Source organism: Choloepus didactylus, chromosome 5 (genome assembly GCF_015220235.1).
Source record: "Choloepus didactylus isolate mChoDid1 chromosome 5, mChoDid1.pri, whole genome shotgun sequence".
NCBI classification, from domain to species: domain Eukaryota; kingdom Metazoa; phylum Chordata; class Mammalia; order Pilosa; family Megalonychidae; genus Choloepus; species Choloepus didactylus.
In genome coordinates, this window is record NC_051311.1 from 103,910,583 (window position 1) to 103,931,938 (window position 21,356).

The 21,356-nt window shown below is 35.2% G+C and overlaps 1 protein-coding gene and 1 long non-coding RNA gene across 3 annotated transcripts in view; one reads left to right on the plus strand and one right to left on the minus strand.

Annotated features, from left to right (window-relative positions):
- The window catches only part of ABCB1 (ATP binding cassette subfamily B member 1), a 242,492-nt gene that overhangs the window by 106,753 nt on the left and 114,383 nt on the right, over positions 1 to 21,356 (minus strand). The window contains exons 1-3 of one of the 2 annotated variants that reach the window (XM_037836574.1): positions 4,566 to 4,703; positions 3,967 to 4,037; positions 117 to 168 (exon numbers count right to left, since the gene is read on the minus strand). In XM_037836574.1, coding sequence (XP_037692502.1) covers positions 117 to 168; positions 3,967 to 4,031 — 117 coding nt within the window. In that variant the 5' untranslated portion in view covers positions 4,032 to 4,037; positions 4,566 to 4,703. Of the gene's footprint in view, positions 1 to 116; positions 169 to 3,966; positions 4,038 to 4,565; positions 4,704 to 21,356 lie in introns of those variants that run through there. The other variant, XM_037836575.1, reaches the window with a different exon arrangement.
- LOC119534341 lies at positions 16,325 to 20,658 on the plus strand. Its single transcript, XR_005217013.1, has 3 exons — positions 16,325 to 16,460; positions 18,786 to 19,055; positions 20,485 to 20,658. It is a non-coding gene; the product is annotated as an uncharacterized LOC119534341 (long non-coding RNA).

Genomic DNA, 21,356 nt, shown 5'->3' on the forward strand with positions numbered 1-21,356 from the left:
TCTTTATCAAAATACTCCGCAAGCAAACATTTACACCTCATGAAATACATCTTTTCTAGGTAAGGAGAATTTAAGTTTCCAAAGCATTTTGAATAGTGAACAAATTCAAAACTCACCATTGCAAATGTACTAACAGTTGGTTTCTTTTCTTTCTTCTTATCTTCTTTACTGAAAAACAGTAATAGAGTTACAAAAAACTTTAAAAATTACACAAAACTTTTAAATTACCAAATTAATATAAAGTTTATATTTAATGACAAATAAGACAAATAGAAAATATTATTATTTAGTAAAAAATAAGTAAATAATAGTATGATCCCATTTATTAAATTTAAATATAAACATATTTATATATATATATTAGAAACCTATATATGTGGTTATCACAAAGTATTGGAATTCCCATCAATTTATTTTCTTCCTTATGCCTTCAGTATTTCCTAATTTTCTATGATGAATGCACACATACACACACACACACACACAACTTTTGCAATTAGAACAAATATATACTAAAAAATGTTCCTGTTTTTATTAATTAGGAAATAATTCATGCTCGCCAGAATTAATCCTCTAAATTATCATCTCAGTAGTTCTAGCAGGAGATATTCTATTTTTCTACTACCTAGATATTATCCTTAATCATTCTCTCCATTAATGGAGAGTGCTGGAGATCAGCTATTAAAGTAACCTAAGAAGAAAAGTAATTAAATCAATCTCTGTGAATAAATCTAATTCTGAAAGGACGTTTGGAGGCTAAAATGGACCATTATGCTAATAAATGCAATCCAGAAAAGCTATGACTGCAAAGGATGTTCTGTAAACTCTCAAAAGCTGTCCTCAGACAGAATAAAGCCAACTATTATTATGAGGCCAGATTCAAATGAATAACTCTGTAACCCATGTTTTCTACTGTATGTTACTGCCACCTAGAACATGAAAGCAAACTGGCCATAAAAACCATCCTCCTTTTCTATATTTTTGTATCATAAAATAAACACTCTCTCAGGGAAGAATCGCATTATTTTTACACAGATTTTTTTAGTTCAAAAGTAAATTCATCTTTGTCTTTGTTTAAACAAGGTCAAGAGAGGTGAGGAGACTTCTAAAGCAAAAATCCAGAGTTTATCCATATTTGGCTTTGGAATAATGTTAGACGGATTTAAAAACACAAAATATACAAACATTATTCAGATTTAGTTCCACCCTATTCCCAGTAAAGGCATGGTTTCAGTCTCCCAGGAACCAGGATGAGAAGATAAAAATAGCCATAAATAATTGAGTTTTAGCTCTAAGCTTTTCACTTATTTGTTTGTATTTCTCTAAAACTGCTGCTACTTAGAAGAACTTAAAATGTTCCAGGCACTGGCTAAGTAAGCACTTCCTACACATGATGTCATTTAATCTTCACTAACAACTCTATGAGTAGGACAAATTTTTCAACTTCTTTTATAAATGAGAACACTGCAAATGAGAAAAGTTAACTAACTTGTCCAAGGTCACACAACTAGAACAAAACCAAGATTTAAACATGAGCCCGACGGCAAAAGCCATCCCCTGACCACCACACTATCTTCAGGCTTCAGTGATACAGCATTGCATGGAATTGCACTTCCGCAGAGTCTAGACTCTCACTCACCCCTACCAGGTCGTTCACTTATCCCCATCAGCGTGCATCACAGTGCCTACTGGGAAGGGCAAGTGGCTCATCAAACACCACTTTAATGAAGAATCTTTACAAATACAGATATTCCAAATGGTGCTGTTATCCCAGAATTACACCTATTATTAAACCCACATGATTCTTCCCAATATTAGATTAGTATAGCTTTATTAAGAATAGATTAAAATCAATGATGAGCATAGTTTAATAAGAACCATGTAAATAAAGAATAATTTCTAGTGTGAAAAAAAGTCTGCAAGACATGATAAGAATGAGTAATAATAATAATATATGTGCAGGCTCTTATAATTGTCTTTACCACTTCTCCCCATGTAACCTCAATATGTCTTACTTTGAATAACCCTATTTGTCACTATTTGGTAGTTCTTTAAGCTGCCAAGTTTTTAAAAGTTAAATACAAAAAAGGTGATGAGCTACCTTCTATTCTATGGACTCTTATCTGTTTATATGAAAATTCTGAAATATTTTTGAATTTTTGAAATTGAAATGTTTTTGAAGAAATACTGAAATATTCTCTTTCAATAATCAGAAATATTGAAAGGATAGTGTAATTAATGCATATATAATTCATCTAGGTTCAACAATTATTAATATTCTGGCTGTATTTTCTTTATCTACATTAACAACTATAAATTCTTATCACTGTTATTATTTTGTTGCAAACATTACGTCACTTCATTTTCTTATCACACCTAAGAAAATTAACAGCAATTCAATATTACCTAATATCCTGTCCAAATATTTCTAAGAATGTTTTTATAGGGTTTTTTTTCCTCTTTGAACTCTGATACAAAGTTCACACATCACACGTGGTGGTGATGTCTCTGTAGTCTCTTTTGTTCTAGAAGTCCCAATAATTTTTTTTTTACATTGACTATTTTGAATGGACCAGAACAACTGTCTTATAAAATATCACACATCTTAGATTTGTGTGTTTCCTCATATCTTTTAACTTCTCCCTCCATCTCCCTATGTTTCCTATCAATTGAAAGTTAGGTCCAGGGCTATGCTGTCCAAAACAGTAGTCACTAGACACGTGTGACTTTTGAGCACTAAAATATGGCTGGTTCAAATTGAGACATGCAGTAAGTGTAAAATGCACACTGAATTTGAAGACTTAGTATGAAAAAGGGAATGTAAAATATCTCAATAATTTTCATTTTGGTTACATGTTGAAATAATGTTTTAGATATATTGGATTCCATAAAAATTCAACAATTAGTTTCACCTATCTCTTTTTACTTTTTTTAATATTGCTACTAGGAAACATAAAATTACAAATGTGGCTTGCATTGTATTTCTCCTGGGCAGCACTCTTCTAGAGGCCATTTTTCTATGTGGTCCTGATTCTTTTACTGAGGAATGGTATTTAGAAACCAAGATCCAGGGACTAAGAACACTCATTGCTAATGTCCCTTTCAGTGGACAGAAATGGAACTATTAAAAAATCGTGATTCATATTGACGTTTCCTATTTAAAATTTAGCATTACTTTTTTTAAAATGTATTTTATTACCATGTTTGTATATCTTTTCTCATACAAGGAAAAACTTCGTTTCCAGTAATACTGATATATCTACCATTTTGTTTCATCTTACAATTTACTACTAACAATGCAGCTATTAAGTGAAGTTTAAAATGTCCTCTATAGACAGACCACTGTGATCAAAATTTGCTTAAGAGAAATATTTTTCCCATTCGGCTACATTACAATCCCAAGATAATTTCACACCATGTTAGCTTTATTGATCTGCCCCTGCTGGATACTCGCTCCTGACTATTTCGTTCCCAGGCTTCCCTTTTCAGGTTTTCTTCTACAAAGGTCTGATATTAATTGCCCCCCTTTTTAAAAAATTATACCTAAATGTAGTTTTGATCTTCTGTCCAATCCGCCATGCCACAAGCATGCTGTTTACCAGACATGGTACTTGTGACTGTTGACCAGAAGCAAGAAACTGGACAACCTCTTCAGTGACCCAGACCTAGCAGAGCACAGCAGCAGATGGCTCAGGCACGTGGGCCTCAGCATCGCGTGCGAAGCAGAAAGTTATAAAACACAAAAAAGGATGTGAGCATTGGCCTGTCTGGAGGGTGAACGCAGAGGAAGAACGTCACCAAGGCTGAGGGAAGATGCATACGCTGTGCTCAATTCAGCCCTGTAACTTCTGCTCTCAGCAAGGCAACCGCTTCCAAGTCTGGCTTTCTTTTCTTAAGATTAAAATAATAATAAGCCTTCATTTATTTCATGCCACGTAAACTAGGAAAGTGAAACGAACTGGTTACCTTTTTTTGTCCACTTGGCAGTTTTTCTTCCCTTCTCTTCCATTTCGGCCCTCTTCAAGATCCATGGCGCACTGGGGAGAAACCACAGCCGATTACCCAAATGCTTGATCCAGAAGACCCCGGAGTTGAGTTGAGGGTGACCTTTATCCCCCCGCGGAACCCGCGCGAGCTGGAAGCCGCAGCCGTGCGCTCTCCGAGAGGCTGCAGCTGCTCGGGCTGCGTTGGTCCCCCTCGGGGGCTTCCTTCGCCCGCACCCTGCAACCTCCCCCAGTGGGCAGCGTTTGAGAGCAGCGTTGTGTCTTAGACTTTGCTCGCTGTTGCTGCCACTGCCTCTGGCTGCCAGAGGATGCTCCCTCAGTCCTCTAGCCCGCGGCGCTGGGAAACCGGGTTCTTGCGCCGCGCTCGCTTTGCGCATTCTAGAGATCGCGATCCAAATGAGCGTGGCCGTCGCCTAAAATGTTTGGACCCTATGGACTTGGAGAGAAGAATCTTTCTCACTGAAGTCCTTCTCCCCATGGGGAGCAAGCTCAAGAAATTGGAGTGTCCCGACTCTTTCTGGGAACTGTCCCCATCTCTTCCCCAACCTCGCACACCCCTACCTCGAGCTTTTCCTCGGAACGTCCACCCAGTCGTGGATTTTGGAAGAAGAGACTTGGATTTTAGTGCAAAGATCAGGCGGATACAAATTGCGGTCCCAACTGCTCTGAGCCTCGAAACGCCGCTGCTCTAACGCTCCCTGGCTTCCCGTAGCAAAGGGAGTGAGGTGGGGGTGCGCCCACACCTTGGCGCTCGCTGCGCTGCCCAGCCAATCAGCCTGCACACGCAGGATTGTTCTAGGCCCGGACATGACTAAATGTCCATTACACGAGAAATTGCGAAACAGGTTGAAATCCCAAGGGGAATACCCTAGCTTCTCTTACCTCTCATCGGGCTTTTATTGAGATCACTGGGGACACAGACATTTATAGAAGACATGTCTCTACACCTCCATATCCATAGAAGTGTATATATATAGATACACAGTTGGTTCCTTGGACTTCGAGTAGTTAAGGAAAACTTTCTCTGGCTTCGCATCCAATCGCTAATAAAATAACACCCGCTTTACCCATCCCCTAACACCCCCAACCCCCAACGACCTCGCCCATTGTGTAAACTTCCCTTCTTAGCAGCACCTTTAAAAAGAGACCGGGTGAAATTTTTTCTCTGAGTCTGTTTCTTCTCTATGTTTGACAGTTTCCGAAATATATCCTTTCGTCCTTTATTTTAACGATATATTGTAGGAAATAAAAAGGAAGGTTTTTGCATGCATATATTGTAATACAACAGTTATCTCCCTTTAGACAGGCATTTCAGGGTAGAAATGTTAAAAAAAAAAAAAGAGGGGGTATAATATTTTTAAGTTATAGCCATCAGATGCCCATGTTTTCCCCAAAGCATTTCAAAACTCCTTATATTTTCATTACCATTATTAAAGTAAGCATAGCCTATTTTAGCATATTATTTTAATTGTAATTTCTTTCCATATTTATTCTATCATTTTCTATTTTTTCTTGTTCTCTCATTCTCTTCAAATTGACCAAAAGTTCAGTCTTCACGATTCAAATTCATAAAGCAGTGCTAACTGACGTCAGAGCTTGTAGTACTTATAAGGGAAATAATTGTTTTTGTAACCTTCCATCTGCATGCTCTGACTTACGTATGTTGCCTATCAGCGCACTGAAGTTTGGAAGAAAACCCTCTTATTTCTTTTATAGGCATAGTGTGAGGGTATTTCCCTACTTTCTTTAAATAACTCCATATTCCATAGCCATTATTTTCTTTCCATCCTTTACTACAAATTTTCCTTGCCTTGGGTTATTTTTCCTTACCCATGCAACCAGGTATTTTTTGTTCTTTACAAATTGTTAATTAGACTTTCTAACATGTTCTCATTGGATATGAGTGTACTGAATTGGTTCACTGCCAGAGGGCTTAACACCATCCTTAGAGTCCACGTGGGACAAATGTCTAAGCTTTCATCATCTCATTCACATGCATTTTTAATCTTACTCATACCTATGCTCTCTGTTATATTATATTGTGCTGATTATACTACTTCTACTGAGGACACACACAGCTTAAGGAAAGGATTGGAATAGCCCAGTGTTTTTAGTATATTTTATTGTTTCTTTGCTCCACTCACATGAATATATATATATATATATATATATATATATATATATATATATAGAGAGAGAGAGAGAGAGAGAGAGAGAGAGAGAGAGAGAACCTAAAAGAGAGGCCAGTACTGGCTATTGCTACTTCCAGCCCATAGTCCTTGACTTCTTTAAGGCTTTGACACCTGTGTTCCGTGAATGATCACCACTCAACTACTCCTGGCATCGTCATACCTAATAATTTAGCAGTTCCTCCCTGAGCTTCATTCATTTGCAGTGTAACTCAAACAGCCCCCTTCCAAGTCTGCACTCCCACACCTTCATTCAAGCAATTTTTTTCTCCTTTTTGAAGTGTGCTTCTCCACAACTCTGCACTTTCTTATAGTTCTCTCACCAACTTGCCTATATTCTCACAACACTGAAGACTTACTTCCATGCCACAGTCTCTCCTATACATATGCGTAGGATAATAATAACAAGTAACATTTATGAAGTACTAACTATGTGCCAGGATTTGTTCTAAGCACTTCAAAGAGAATAATTCATTTAATCCCACACAATAGCTCTAGGAAGTGGGTATTATTACTTCCATTATACAGAGGGAAAAACTGAGGTTTAGGTTAGTTGCTCAAAGTGATTCAGTTGGGAGCAGCTGAGCTAGGACTAGAAACCAAGCAGTCAGGCTCTCATAACCACATTCTTAGCTTCTACCCTACACTACAGTACATTACTATAGTACACTCGACTACACTGCCTTTTTTATAACCTTGAAACACTGTTTTCATCTTACAACTCGATCTTAGAAAACCTACAATGGCTACCTGCCATCACCTATATCATATCTGAGATTTTCCTCTTGGCTTTTAAGGACTGCTACATATTGTCTCTCTCAGACGATCTTCATCCACCTCACTTCTCTATACTATCTCCTCTGTCTCCAACACATTCACTCCATTTTAACCTAACTCATTGTCCCTCTCAGATGATTTGCTCATTTTTTTCCCTCTATGTCTTCCACGTGTAAATCCTCAAACTAAATTAATTTACAAGAAGTTTCATCTTCAGCACCTGACTTTATTTAACAGTTTGGGCTCTAGGGTCAGAAAAACTTAGTGCCATCTCTGCTGTTTTTGCTGTGTAAATTGAACAGGTTACTTAACTTTTCTGTCCCTCAGTTATCTCCTTGGGGAGCAGGAAATAATAATGGTGTCTACCTCATGGCATTGTTGCAAGGCTTAAAAGTGATTTGTGTATTTAAAAGGCTTGGTACAATCCCTGAAATACACTCAACAACTGTTACATGTTATTAAAAATACCTCCTTCACAATCCCTTATTGCCCCTCCTTGGCCTTCTTCAACACTCAGGTTTGAAGATACATTTATCTATGAATGTTTGAGCAATTTCTCTGAACACTGCTGTAATACATAGAAAGATGTCCTTACTTTCAACAGTAATAGAGAAAAAAAGCCATGTGGATAAATAATAAAGACAATGAGCACATACAATATCATTTCACACTTCTTTTGCTACCTCCCCAACATCTGTCACCCAAATATTACGACATCATAACTGGTCTTTCCGCTCTGCCCTTAGCCCCTGACCCCATCCTTTCTGGGGTCCATCCTTCAGAGTGAGTCAAGTCAAATCATGTCACTATTTAATGACTTTCCCTTTCACCCAGAGTAAATTCCAAAGTCCTTTCCAAGGCCTTTAAGTCATTCCATGATCAGGCCCACTCTCTCATCTCTGATTCCATCTCCCACCACTCTTTCTCACATTAATTCCATTCTAATCTCACCAACCTTCTTTCTGTTCTTTAAACACAGAGTATTTGCACTTACCATTACCTCTCCCTGGAACTCTCTTCCTATAAGTTAGCTGTACAATAGGATACATTTTGTCACTTTTTTAAAAGCCTTTACTCAAATTTTACACTGTTTTGTTCACAGCACCTAGAAACATGGTCTGACACATAGTAAGTGCTTAATAAATTTGTTGAGTTAATGAATGAAAAAACAAATGAGCAGAAAGTGTGGACTACGTATAAAATTATATAAAGGCTTTTGGTTCCAAAATAGAACTTTACTCTTATTTTGCATGCTTTTAAAATTTGTTTTAGTTATTTGAACTTACACTTGTTGGGGTGTTTTTCCATAAATTTGGGCTTCAATTCTGTCAGTCTTTATCCCACAAAATTTACTGAGTGCCTACCATATGTGAAACAATGTGCTAAATGGTAAAGATGAGTTAATAAAATATTATATCCTACCTTCATGGAAATTGTACATTATATTATCCGTAGAAGTTCTGCTGACCCAGAGGTCAATGTGACTGGAGTTGTATGTTTTTATTTGTTTGTCTGCATAGCAAGTAGTACAGTGCTTTTCTAGTGGTAGGGACTTCATCAACGCTATTGTCAGGCTAGTTGCCTTATTTTCTTTGAGCCCAACTGCCATCCAAAATAACATTAACTTCTTCTGAAATCTCTTCTACCCTACCTCAAGCAAAACATATACAAAGATCCAGGTTTGCCAACAACTTTATCTTAAATGTAAAGATAATTTACCATATAAACAGTAAGTTTTTCCCAGTGTATTTACATATTTTTGATGTAACAAAATTTGATGTACATACAACTTTCTGGAATTCATAAAGCAAGATTCAACTAGAACAATATGCTCTGATTCAGAATTACTACTTTATATTATGCTTGGTTCTTTAAATACCTTTTTTTCAGAAGTTGTACCTAATTTTATTTAAAAAAAATTTCTAATGCTTTTGATCCTTTTTGTTAAATATTTTAATCATTTTCTGAAATTATTTCTTCATTAAATTGATAATTTTATTATAAGATATTAAAGATGAAAAGCTGACCAATGTTTTAGCTAATCTCAGTTTTTTTAATCTTACAGCATATTAAACAGTGTACAAAATGACTCTAAATTAAAAATTCCTTTCAGTTAATTTCCATGAATTTATTGCTAATAAATGTTTATATTCATAATGTGTACTTTTCAAAAGTTTTCAATTTTGTCATCAAATAGAAAATCTATTGCATGTGTTTCTGTCAGTCAGCAAATATTGACTAAAAATGTACTCTGAATCTAACATCATTTTAGGTTTATAACTTCCATTAAGGAATATTTATTTTTTGGTCTATATTGATAATCAGACTTTCTGGTTATCTAGCCATCTGTATATATATGCTGAGATGTATATCCATATCCTAGCTCCCTCAATTCTATTTTCTCAAGACCTTCTTACAATGTATCTATTATGTTTTTCACCTACCTATCCTTCTCCTAGATTTTTTTAATTCTTTAGGAGGTTCTTCTTCCCCATGACCCTTTTGTTCACAATCCTGTGTTTCTTTCTCTACTTTATCCAATAATTTGTTCTCCCCATTTCTCATAGTTCCTCTATTTAACTAATCTGAGTCCAAACTGAAGGCTTACTTTCCTGAAATAAAGAATGCAAGTTCACATTGATAAACTCAGTTGACCCGAGCCTGAGAAAGAATATACCTGAACTTTCCAATCCAGAGAGCAAAACGGATGACTCAGTTATGGCAACAATTATAAATGATTCATCCACTCTCCACCCTTTTGTGTGTAATTGATTTTTATGCAGGAAGGACACTGATGCTTTAATGACAGGGACTTTAAATGAGGTTGCTTCTATAACACACTGCCCTGCAAAATAATCTAGACTTTTAAGGTAAATATAAACATAGACATTTCAAAATTTTTTTTCTTTTGCCATGGCTTAGCCAATACTGAAACAGTGAGAACTTGGGTGAAATGGTGATCAGATGATAAGGAATTGACAATTTAAAAGTAAGTGACTTAGTGACTTAGCCATGTGACAAGCAAATAGAAGCTTAAATTTCAACCTCTGTGAACTCTTCTTTTTCTGCTCTAGCCAGAAGTGATTTCTAACCCCCCCATCCTACTGCTCATTATCTTTACCTCTCACTTGGTATTTATTATTGTTTTATATGATTATGTATTTCTTTTTATACTCAACACAGACTTACACAGAATAAAGATTCAAAAATGCTTGTTGAAATAGTAAGTGTTAAGGGTCTGATATCATAGACAGCTTTATAGAAGTCAGACTAGTAAACTATTATTAGAGTGTTCTGTAGCCACAAAAACCATCTCCTCTATCAGCCTCAAGTAGCATCTTTAAAACTCCACTGTAGAATCATCCCTCTGAGTAAGTTGCTATATACCACTAAAATAAAGACCAATTATGGAGTTAATTGTCTGTTTCTCCCCGGTAGAGTTCTGGTTTTATGAGGATAGGCTTCCTGTCTGCTTTTTGTGTGTGTGTGTGTGTGTGTGTGTGTTTTTTTTATGTCAACTGCATCACTAGTGCCTAGGACAAAGTACAGCACAGACAGTAGATTTATATCTGCTGAACGGGCTTAGAGAAATTCCTATTGGTAGCATTATTTGACATTTTAAGTCATAGCCCAGCAAAGATGGACTTAAGCTGGGAAATTATTTCTTTCTTGATTCTTCTTTTCTTTACTTAGAAATTTTTGTCGAGCGCTGACTCTGTGGCAGCCACTGTGCTAGAACAGCGACAAATCCCTTTCCTCAAGCATTGGTGTGTGTTGTGTGTGTGTGTGTGTGTGTGTGTGTGTGTGCTTTCAAAGGTGAAAACTATTAGGTTAATTTTGGCATTTGGGGTGATTTTGTTTTGTTTTGTTTTTTGTTTTTTACAAACAAAACTAGTTGTATACATCTGAAAAAACGTCTACCCCTTTCAAAGTAAATACCCAAGAAAGCTTTGCACCAACTTAAAATACATTTTAGAAATGAGACAGCCTACCATTGCAGTTGAGAACATGGCCTTTAGCATCAAGCAGATTGAGTTTAAGTTCTAGTCATTTGACCTTGGACAGTTTATTTATTCTTACTGCAACTGAGATTCCTCATCTATAAAATAGGACAATTACTGCAACTGAGATTCCTCATCTGTAAAATAGGACAATATTGGCATTTACCATGCCCATTAAATGAGACAGTGAATGTGAAGTTAGTTTAGTACCTGGAATGTATGAGTTCTGAACAAATGTTCACTACTATTACCAATTCTACTAATAATAGAGTAGTGAGCAATTTACATGGGAGCAATTCTGGTTAAACATGAAATTTTACTATAAAGTAATGAGACCAATTGTCTTGTGAGCCTAGTAAATTTTTCTGAAGATTATTCTTAAATAGAAATTCCTTTGAAATTCAATACTAATTTGGTTGGATCAATCCTAGTACATCCCTATTTAATCATTGTCTTGCTTTCTAGCCGTACCCTTTGCCTTAAGATATCAGCACTGAGGAATTCCTCACATAAAAGCAGCAATGTTACCCTGAATGGTTTCTGAATTTGCAAAGTTCTTTTTTAAAATCCCATTTCTTTTTTAGTTTTTTTTTTTTTTTAATTGCTTTATGAGTCATTGACTTTGAACTTGCTTAATCTCAAATGAACTTCTTCCTGGAAAAGGTCAAATCAGTTCAAGGAGTTGATATTCATTCTATTTTTTTTAAAGGTTTGTATTATTTCAATAAACAAATCTGCTTCCATATGTAAGAAACATTATGCAACTAGACCAATGTACAGTTGATTAGATCTGAGTTTACAATTGTAACTTAAGTTAGAAAATGTTTCATTTTAAATTTGTATTAGAAATTCCCTCACACATTTATTCATTCATTAATATGCCATATGCCCTTTGCTTTTCTAGGTGACCAGTATTATCAGTAAGCAAAATAAATAAAAATCCCTGCCCAGGTGAAACTTATGATTCATCCTATGGGTGGGTAGACAGACAAAAGCATAATAAATAAGTGATTTAGTATGTTAAATGTGAAACGTGTTATGGAGGAAAACAGAGCAAGAGAAGGAGACTAGGAGTAACAAGTGGACAAGATTGCAAATTTAAGTAGGATGGTTAATGTAGACCTCATTGAGGATATGACATTTGTACAAAGATGTGACAGAGCCTAGGAAAGCTTTGAGTGATGCGTTTAAATTCTTGGAAATCCTTGAAAATTATTGCTTTTAAAATTATTTCTTTAAAATAGTTTCCACCTTAGATTAAGTTCCATGCTCCAGAGTTCCTCTCTAGAATTTAGAAGTCATTTTGTGCTGTCCTTCTGTTACACTGGTGAGTCCCTGAAATGCTAAGGAACTTGTCCAAAGTCACACAAGCCTTTAGAACGATGACCATAGGTTTTCTGACACTAAGCTTTCTATAATATTGTGAAGTGATTCTAATGGCAGGGATTTCAGGTTGGCTAGTGTGTGATACATGTTGGCTGGACAAGTATAGTGATATTCTCTAACTGCTTTAATTCACCTTCATATAGAGTTTCTCTCATCTTGATTTTATTTTTGCCCTTGGCTAGCCAGACCAGCCTGTTTTAATTACCACCCTTGAGGATCTGGGAGAAGTGCTATAGATTCCAGAGTATATTCTATCCATATGCCTTACTAATGTTTACAGTCCAAATATCCAGGGGACCAAAGCCAGTCAACTGAAGCCCAAGGCTTATTTTGTTATGTAACACTTGAGATAAGGGTAAAGGAAATGTGTGCCATTACAAATTATATTTTTGTTGTAAACAAAAACAAAATCACCTGTTGAAATACCCTAAATGATATTAACACACAGACAATGAGAGGATGATGCTAAACCACAGCAATGTAAAAAAATTTGCAAAATATTTAATTTATCCTATGACCTTTTAAGACATTGATGAATTCTGATTATCTTTTAGTAGGTCTCCCTTGCATTAGTCCTTCCCAGTGAGGTATTCTGCTATTCTGCCAAATATTTCAGTGTTTTGTCTCTATTGCTTGACATAATCTGCCATGACCTTCCTTCTAATTGGCAAGTCATGCAACAGTGTTACTTCTTAGGTACTGACTTTAGTTTGCAATTGATATTTTAGTGTCATTTCTAACTGTGTTCCTTTTATTTTACTTGTTCACTATGCATTACAATTGAATAATGCTCACTCAGGCCTGCTATAATATTCTTATTCCTGTTTCATCATATCACAAAGGCAAACCTTATAATTCTATGATCAAGGTTTCCCCCTTGTCCATCATCTTCATTACTGTTAAACACAGGAAATTCTCTCTGAAGGTCATGCTGTGCAAATCTCCATTTGGGTGGCTCTTTGTGTCTCATATTGGGCACTGTCCCAGCAGAACTCTTGACCCTGTCCCCAAATAGGATTCTCTTTCAGTTTGCCACATCTCAGTATACAGCACCACCATTTACTTTCTATCAAAAACTTGGCACCATATTCTCCCTTACTTCCTATATCCAATCAGAATCCATCCTCTTCTTGGCACCACGTTCTCCCTTACTTCCTATATCCAATCAGAATCCATCCTCTTCTTAACAGTGACAATAACCTAGTCCATACCACTCTAACCACTATCCTTTTCAGCTACTATAAGAGCTTCCTAACTAGTTTCCCCACATCCATTCTCATCCCCCTTCTAATTTATTGTCTACATTGCAGCCAAAGTAATTTATAAAAATGCACATCTAACTATGGCATGCCCCCTGGATACAGCCTGCATTGGTTTCCCATTGCTCTCAAGCTCAAGTCCAGGAACCCTTCATGATTTGCGCCTGCTTGCGTCTCTAGCCTCCCAAGCTACTTGCCCCATTACCCCTTCCTGATTTAACCATACTGGCCTCCATCAGCTCCTGCTGCCTACTCACCTGACACCATCCTTTTGCACTCTTTTCCACCCCTCCCAATTGCTCACCACATGGACACATACAAACACACACATGCACCTTCACCTGCCTCACATGGGTTCATTTTCAGGCTTTGTTTAAAAGTTACTTCTTTAGGGAAATGTACCCTATTCTTCTGATTAGATTTGGCCCCATGATGGTAGCTCACAAAGTCCCTCTCCTATTACATATTACAGTTGCAATTTTTGTCCACTGCGTAGTGTCTATTAGGTTACAAGCTGTATGAAGGTGACCCATCTCTGTTTTGTTCACTTCTATTTCCCAAACCTGAAGCATAGTAGGCACTTAGTAAATATTTATTGAATGAAGGAATGATTGATTTAATATCATTGCCTCATCTTTTTTCTTCATTATATCCTATTGGGCATTCCTCCTTTCCAATCCTCATTCCAAACTTGTTGAACAACATTGCAAGGTCTTAGCTGAAAAACATCATTACCTTCATTTGACATTCTCAGAAAGATTCCCATCTTTTGAGACTATGAAGAAAATAACAAGTTAAGATTTAAAAAAAAATTGTTTCCTTTACAGCAGTTATGAACTCCTTGGCTTACATTAACTTCATTTTCAGTTTTGTGAGTACATTGCAAATAAAAGAATAAGGACATGGGGATTTGCAAAGGAATTGTTTCTGATTTATGACTTTCTGTATACAAAAAATGTTACAATAGTATAAATTAATCATAATTATACATGTAGCAAATGTATACGTGTATACATTTACTGAAAAGAAAGATATTACATAATTGAGAAATTTCTTGGATATTCTGGTATGATCAAGATTTGTGACCAGCTGTTTGCCACCACATGCTATACCCTGGTAATCTGATGCAATGTCTAACACTTTATCTTAAAAATTTTCAAAGCATGCTGCCAATGCCATGTTCCAGATCTAAGAATTCTGTAACAACAAAATTTAACAAATATCCATTAATCAACAATTATGCCCTAAGAATTCTAGATATGCAGAGAAATGAATTAGTCCTTGCCCTCAAAGTAGCTCTTAATGCATTTGAGGAAAGAAAAGTAAAATAATAACAAATACTTGAGTGCTAAATTAGGTGTTTTCATGAACTATCACATTTAATCCTGATGCAAATCTATGAAATAGGGCTCTGATCATTCCCATTTTAAAGAAGAGGAAATTAAGATTAGTGAGGTTAAAATGCTTGTTTAATAATACCATAAAGTGAATGAGTGGCAGGCCGGAAATTTGAACTTTGAAACCCACACTTTTAACCACTTATCTAGGCTGCCTCAGATTCAACTTAGCCTAATACATAAGCCAAGCACGATGCAGAATTACAATATGCACTTAAGAAAGAGAATTGAGTTTCTCAGACTACGTATCACTTAGATACAGAACTATCTTTTTCTGAGAGCTTGTATTTTCACTTTTGATTCTTTTTTTTTCTTAAATCACATAAGTGAATGCTAAATGCAGCTATATTATAGTTGAAGAGTTTGTGTATTTGGGGGGCAAGTTTTGTTGATGGAAGGGAATTTAGAAGTCTCTACCTGTGTGCCAGGGAGAGCATGGAACTCAAGTTCATGAGGACTACAAATCAAACTGGAGCAGCACATGCTGTATGTTTTCAACATTACCTTAAAAAGTAATGCTGGAGGCTGTTTGATTAGATGAGCAGTTTTCAAAGCTAGTTCCTGGATGACATGGCACTCAGGGTGGCCTTGGGACATGGGAAGATTGGCAATTAAATCCAAAATGATGCTGTCATAGTCCTTATGGGTGTGGTGTGTGTGGAAGGAGTCTTGAGTCATTGCTGTAGACCCAGGAGTCATTTTATGGAACCTTAGTCTAGGTGCTGAATTGCACAATTCCGTGGATCCCTTGGCATTTTTTTTGAAAGCAGACTAAGAGAATATCTGATGTGCTAATTCCAGGATTGTGAAGGAACACCAGTATCCTACTTTAGTGGCTTCATGATAAAGGTCTACAACTTAGAGTGGAAGGACAGATAAGATCTGGATGTCAGTTTGCCTGGAATGTCCTTCCTAGGGTCTTCATCCCTAATGCCAGGTCCATGGAAGTGTGTGTAAGAAAGGCATAAGGGGGTTCTTAACCCATGTGGCAGTAAGAAAATTCTACTTCTACAATCTCAATCCTACAATTAAATTTCACAAAAGTTTGCCTGGTCTGTTTTAATAAGGCAGTCCAAATCAGAATATAAATTGTTAAACTTAAAAAAAGAAAACAAAAACCCTATCCTTTCTAAATAAGTCTTCATCAAGTGCTTATAGAATTTATGTAGTTGTTACCCAAAAAGGGAGCAAAGGGTTTATCTGGGGAAATGGGGGAAATTGGGGGAATGAGGAAAGACATAGAGTGGGAAGGCATGAACGCATCTATACTAAGATATGTCTGTGTTTTTTTAATGTTCTAACATTTCTTAGGACCATAATTTTCACTAATGAGTTTATGGAAGACAATGCTTTTTCATAATGTAGTATTCAGTGAACATTATCACTGTCCTAAATATACTGTGGTAAGAAGGAAAACTTCAACCAACAGTGGAGACCTTTTCTCAAGGTAGGTAACAATTATTATAATTTATACTTTTGAGAAAAGTTAATGATAAGCTATTATACACACAAGGAAATAAGAACAACTTTGTCTTACTAGTTGAATTTCTACTGTCAGATTGTCAATGAATGTCTTATCTTCCAGATATTATAGAGTTTATGGAAGTGCTATAGTAATCTGTTTTAAATATTAACCTAAGTGATAATGCTCAGGCAACATTCAGTAGATCTTTGAAAAGTATTTATATAGAGAGAACATAATTTAGTTATAAAAGATGCATACATGTCACTCAGTTTCTACTTATAAAACCTTACATGCTACTTCAGAACCTAAACTGGAAGGTGTCTAAGACTAATGAAAAAGCATTGAGGAATGATTACCTGGTATAATCAAAGCAATATGGTACAGACACAAAACTAGATAATCAGAATAAATGGACAGAACAAGTAACTCAAAAATGATCCCTGTTATATATTAGAAAATAGCATGTAGAAAAAGAGGCATGGCAATAAATGGTGAAAAAAAAGGAATTTTTCAACTGGCTATTTCTGTGAAAATAAATCCATTTAGATTTTTATCTCATACTAATTACTAAGGTAACTCTGGGCATGTTTTTAAAGTAAATTTTAAAAAGATACCATAGAAAAATTAGAAGAGAGAATTAGCTATGTATAGAACCTCTAAAGAGAGAAGGAATTCCTAAGTTTAGAAATAATAGTTAAAAAACAAAAAAAACTCACAAAAGTAATGATTGGCAGATTTAACAACATGAAGGTATAACTGTTTAGTAAAAATAATTAGAAGTCAAACCAAACTAGGGAAAATGTTTAAAACAAACATGAAAGACAAAAAGTTGATATCTTTATTAACCAGTGATATCAGTGGGAAGTATTAACACAGAGAATTCATACTTTACTCCACAAGCTCTCTGTTTCCATATCTGTAAAACGGGCATAAAAGCAGTCTCTTCTAGGGCTTTTGTAAGAATTAAATAAGATATGATATATAAAAGATTTCCACATAGTAATTAGCTATCGAAAGTTTGTTTTAAAAATAGGAAGAAAATTACTGAGAGTATTATTTTTATAATACTCAGACAACAACAGATACATGGCACATGACTTTTGGCTAAACAACGTAACAGGGTAGTTTACAAAATAGAAATATTCAACCCATCTATGAAATAATAGCAAGCATTTAGGAACAATGACTTAGCCTTTTTTTTTTAAACCTATCCTCTAAGAAAAGATTTTTTAAAAATAATATCTAATTGGCATGAGTGTGGTAAAGTGTGCATCTTTATGCATTGCCACTGGATTTGTGAATTAATATAAATTTCTTGGAAAACAATTTGGCAATATTTGTTAAAATCCTTAACATTATTCATATCTTACCCAGTAATCAAACTGCTAGAAATCAGTTTTAGAAAAGTAAGTCTTAGTTTTTGTATAACCTTGTGACAAAGATGATAGAGTATTATTTGTAGTACAAGTAATGCTCTGGAAATTACTTAATTGTCCCATAATAGGGAAATAAAAGTTAAGCAAACTATGGTTTGTGGTTGCTTAAATATACAGAAAGACTATAATTACAGGGAAGTGCTTACTATACAAATATTAAGTAAAAACCATAGAATATAGAATAGTTTTTACCATATAATTACAATTATATAATGCTAATGCATAGAAATAAAGCTGAATATTTGGACAAAGAATATGTGAGTGATTCTTTTCAAAATTTCCACTAAGCATGTATTTTTTCTATAATAATGTGATGTATTTCTATAATAAGGATGACATATTTACAAGCTCTACTAAAAGTAAAACTTATGCTTTTAGTTATTGACTGTTATAAAATTATATCAGAATGTAACAGGATCATTTAGAATAAATTTATATGTTTTTAAAAATTCCTTTAATGCCATTTTTCCCATTTAAGTATTTCATTGTATGTTATGTGCAGGTCATTTTTCTCAGGTTCTGGGGTACATAGCAAGGAATAAAATTGGTTCTTGTCTTTAAAAACCTCATAATTAGTAGAATGAATAAAATTTTCCCTGAACTTAACATTTATTTTTTACAGTCAAATTTAACATGGGGTTTAATATGGGAATTGTGGCTAACAAATGTCTTTGAGGAGAAATATACCCTTTTTTTCTGAGTTATTGAAACATAAACTGAATGTTGCAGCAGTGAAATGTGGGTTATCTACTTGTAGATGTTATGCCAAACCTCATAGAAGCAGTGAGTCGGGGGTAAGTGGAAGTTACTATGTTAACATCTGGTAAATACACATACTCTGTTCCTGTAATGTAATTTTTACTTTTTGTAGACTTTTGGATGACAGGACGAAAGACAAGATGTTGGAAATAAATTTCACTACCTGCTCAGAGCCTCGAATTTAAGGTGCTATGTAGAAAACGTTGATTTAAAAACAAATTAATTTGTTTGAAAGAAAAATGATTAACCAGAGCACAATGGAGGCAAAGCTTCAAAAATACAACAGTAAATAACTAATTTGGGGAGCAGCAGCCTGGAAAGCATATCACATTTGACTAAATAGAGAAAAAGAGACTTGCTAGCAGTCCCTCCAAAAGAGTAGGTATGATAAATATGTATACATGTATACTACAAATATATATCTTACATTCATTCTCTATTTTACGATTACCTAATCCTGTAATAGGATAGGTCATATTGAGCTTCTAACTACAAAGGTGTAAAGAACAAGTCTGGACTTGTCGTGAATGCTTCCTACAAGTTTTATCTTAGATTCTCAGGTTATCCCTCCATATAACACTTTGTGTGTGATTCCATCTCTGACAAGGACATGGTTAGAGTCCAGCATAGACCTGGAGCTTCCAAATGCAACATCACACTGTTCATCACAAGCATTCTCTGAAGATCATTCTATCGTTCCATGAAGCTTAATCATATACAACTCTTCCGTCTTTAACATCCTTAACTCAACTGGAAAATGCACGATTGTTCAGAGTAGGTCTGTATGCCCAGAAATGTGGCTACTTTGAGCAGGCAGTAATTTATAATTTAGCAGAGCTAAATTATAACTAAATTTAGCTCTGAAATATGTTAAGAGATTTTAACACTGTATGATAATTATAAACTTGTTCAAAAGCAGAATGGTAGGTGTATGTATTGACTCATAACAATAATAATAGCTAACATTCATGAGTATTTACCATGTGCCAAGCACTTCACATAGATTATTTCATTACATATTCCCAATAGCGTTATAGATATTATTTTGTCTGTTTTTAAACATAGGGAATTAAACCAAGTCTGTCCGATATTATGGCCTTCCTAACCACTAATCTATATTGACTCCATGATATAGAAGACTCTGATAACAGAACAGATATTCTGTTCTGTGAGGATATTAATAAACAATGAACTTTTATGTACTGTATTCTAATGGGAAGAATTTTTCAGGATTATATTAAGAGAAGAAAAAAATAATAGGTATAGTAGACGAGATAATCCAGAAAATGACATGCATCAAAGGTCACCTACAAACTTGGAAATTTACTGGTTCTACCAACAGAAATTGAACATTTTAAGGAACCAGGAATAGTCTTTCTAAGTGCTTATTATATGGTCAATAATTACTTTTCATTTTAACATTGAATGTTTATAATGTTCTAGCAAGGTAAATATTTCGCTTCAATTTTAAGAGCAAAGAAATTCGAGAAACAAATAAAAATATCATTGATAGCATATTGCTATCAAATATCAACAAGTAATAGGACTTTTTGCCTCCACCTGTATGTATTCTTTAAAATATCTTTGCATATGAATATCTTTAAAATAATTTTTATACATATACTTTATTAATATCTCTAAAAAGATATGCTTAACATATAGAAAGTAAAATTGGGCAATTAAATAGAGTTTAGTGACTAGAGAGAGTGTTTGTATGATTTGCCAATTCACATCTTTATGAGAATGTTAGTTTATATCTTTACAGTGTTTTGAAATTCACAAGTAATTTCCATGTACATTTTCTCACATAGGTCTTCCAATCCTGTTTAACAAGCTACTAAAAATTTTGAGGAAGAAGTCACCTGGTTTCTCATAGTCCACAAATGAAGAATGGACTCACTTTTCAGGTTCATATTATTTTGGAAGTCAAGAGCACCACACACATGAAGCAAGAAATTATTGGAACTATAGATGTTTGTATAAGAAATGCGATGCTTGCCTTACAAGGCAGCATTGGGGTAGTCTTCACTGAGCACTGCCAGCACTTGCAACAACTAGGTTTTCATGGCTGATCAATCCAGACACTTCTGATTCTATTTTTTCCTTAGACATAATACTTTTGTTATATTGTATTATAGGATATATATTAATATGCTGAATCTGTATCTTGGTTTTTTGGAGGTCATATAGTTTAAGATATTTTGGTATCACTCTATTCTGATCCATTATATATATATTTTAAAATTTAACTATCAGGTGAGTGGTTGCCCAAGATGGTGGTGTAATACAGCCCAGGGTTCTTTTCCCCACAGAGTCTTTGAACAACTAGCAGAAACTGGCATAACCACTTCCTCAAAACTCCAGAACAAAGTTGAAGGGTTGAAATAACTGGGTTGGTACCAAATCAAGAAAATGCAGCTTTAAAAATAGTAGGAGGGCAGGAGAAGATGATGGCATAGGGAGGAGTGGAAGCTAGTTAGTCCCCCTGGAACAACTAATAAACAACCAGGAATAACTAGTAAATAATCTGGAGTAACTGCTGGGGGACAAACATGACTGTCCACACATCATACACCAACCTGGATTGGGAGGAATGCCTGAGATCACGACATAAAATCTGTAAGCAAAAACTGCGGACCTGAGCCGAGAGCCCTCCCCCACAGCAGCCCAAACTGCAAAGCCT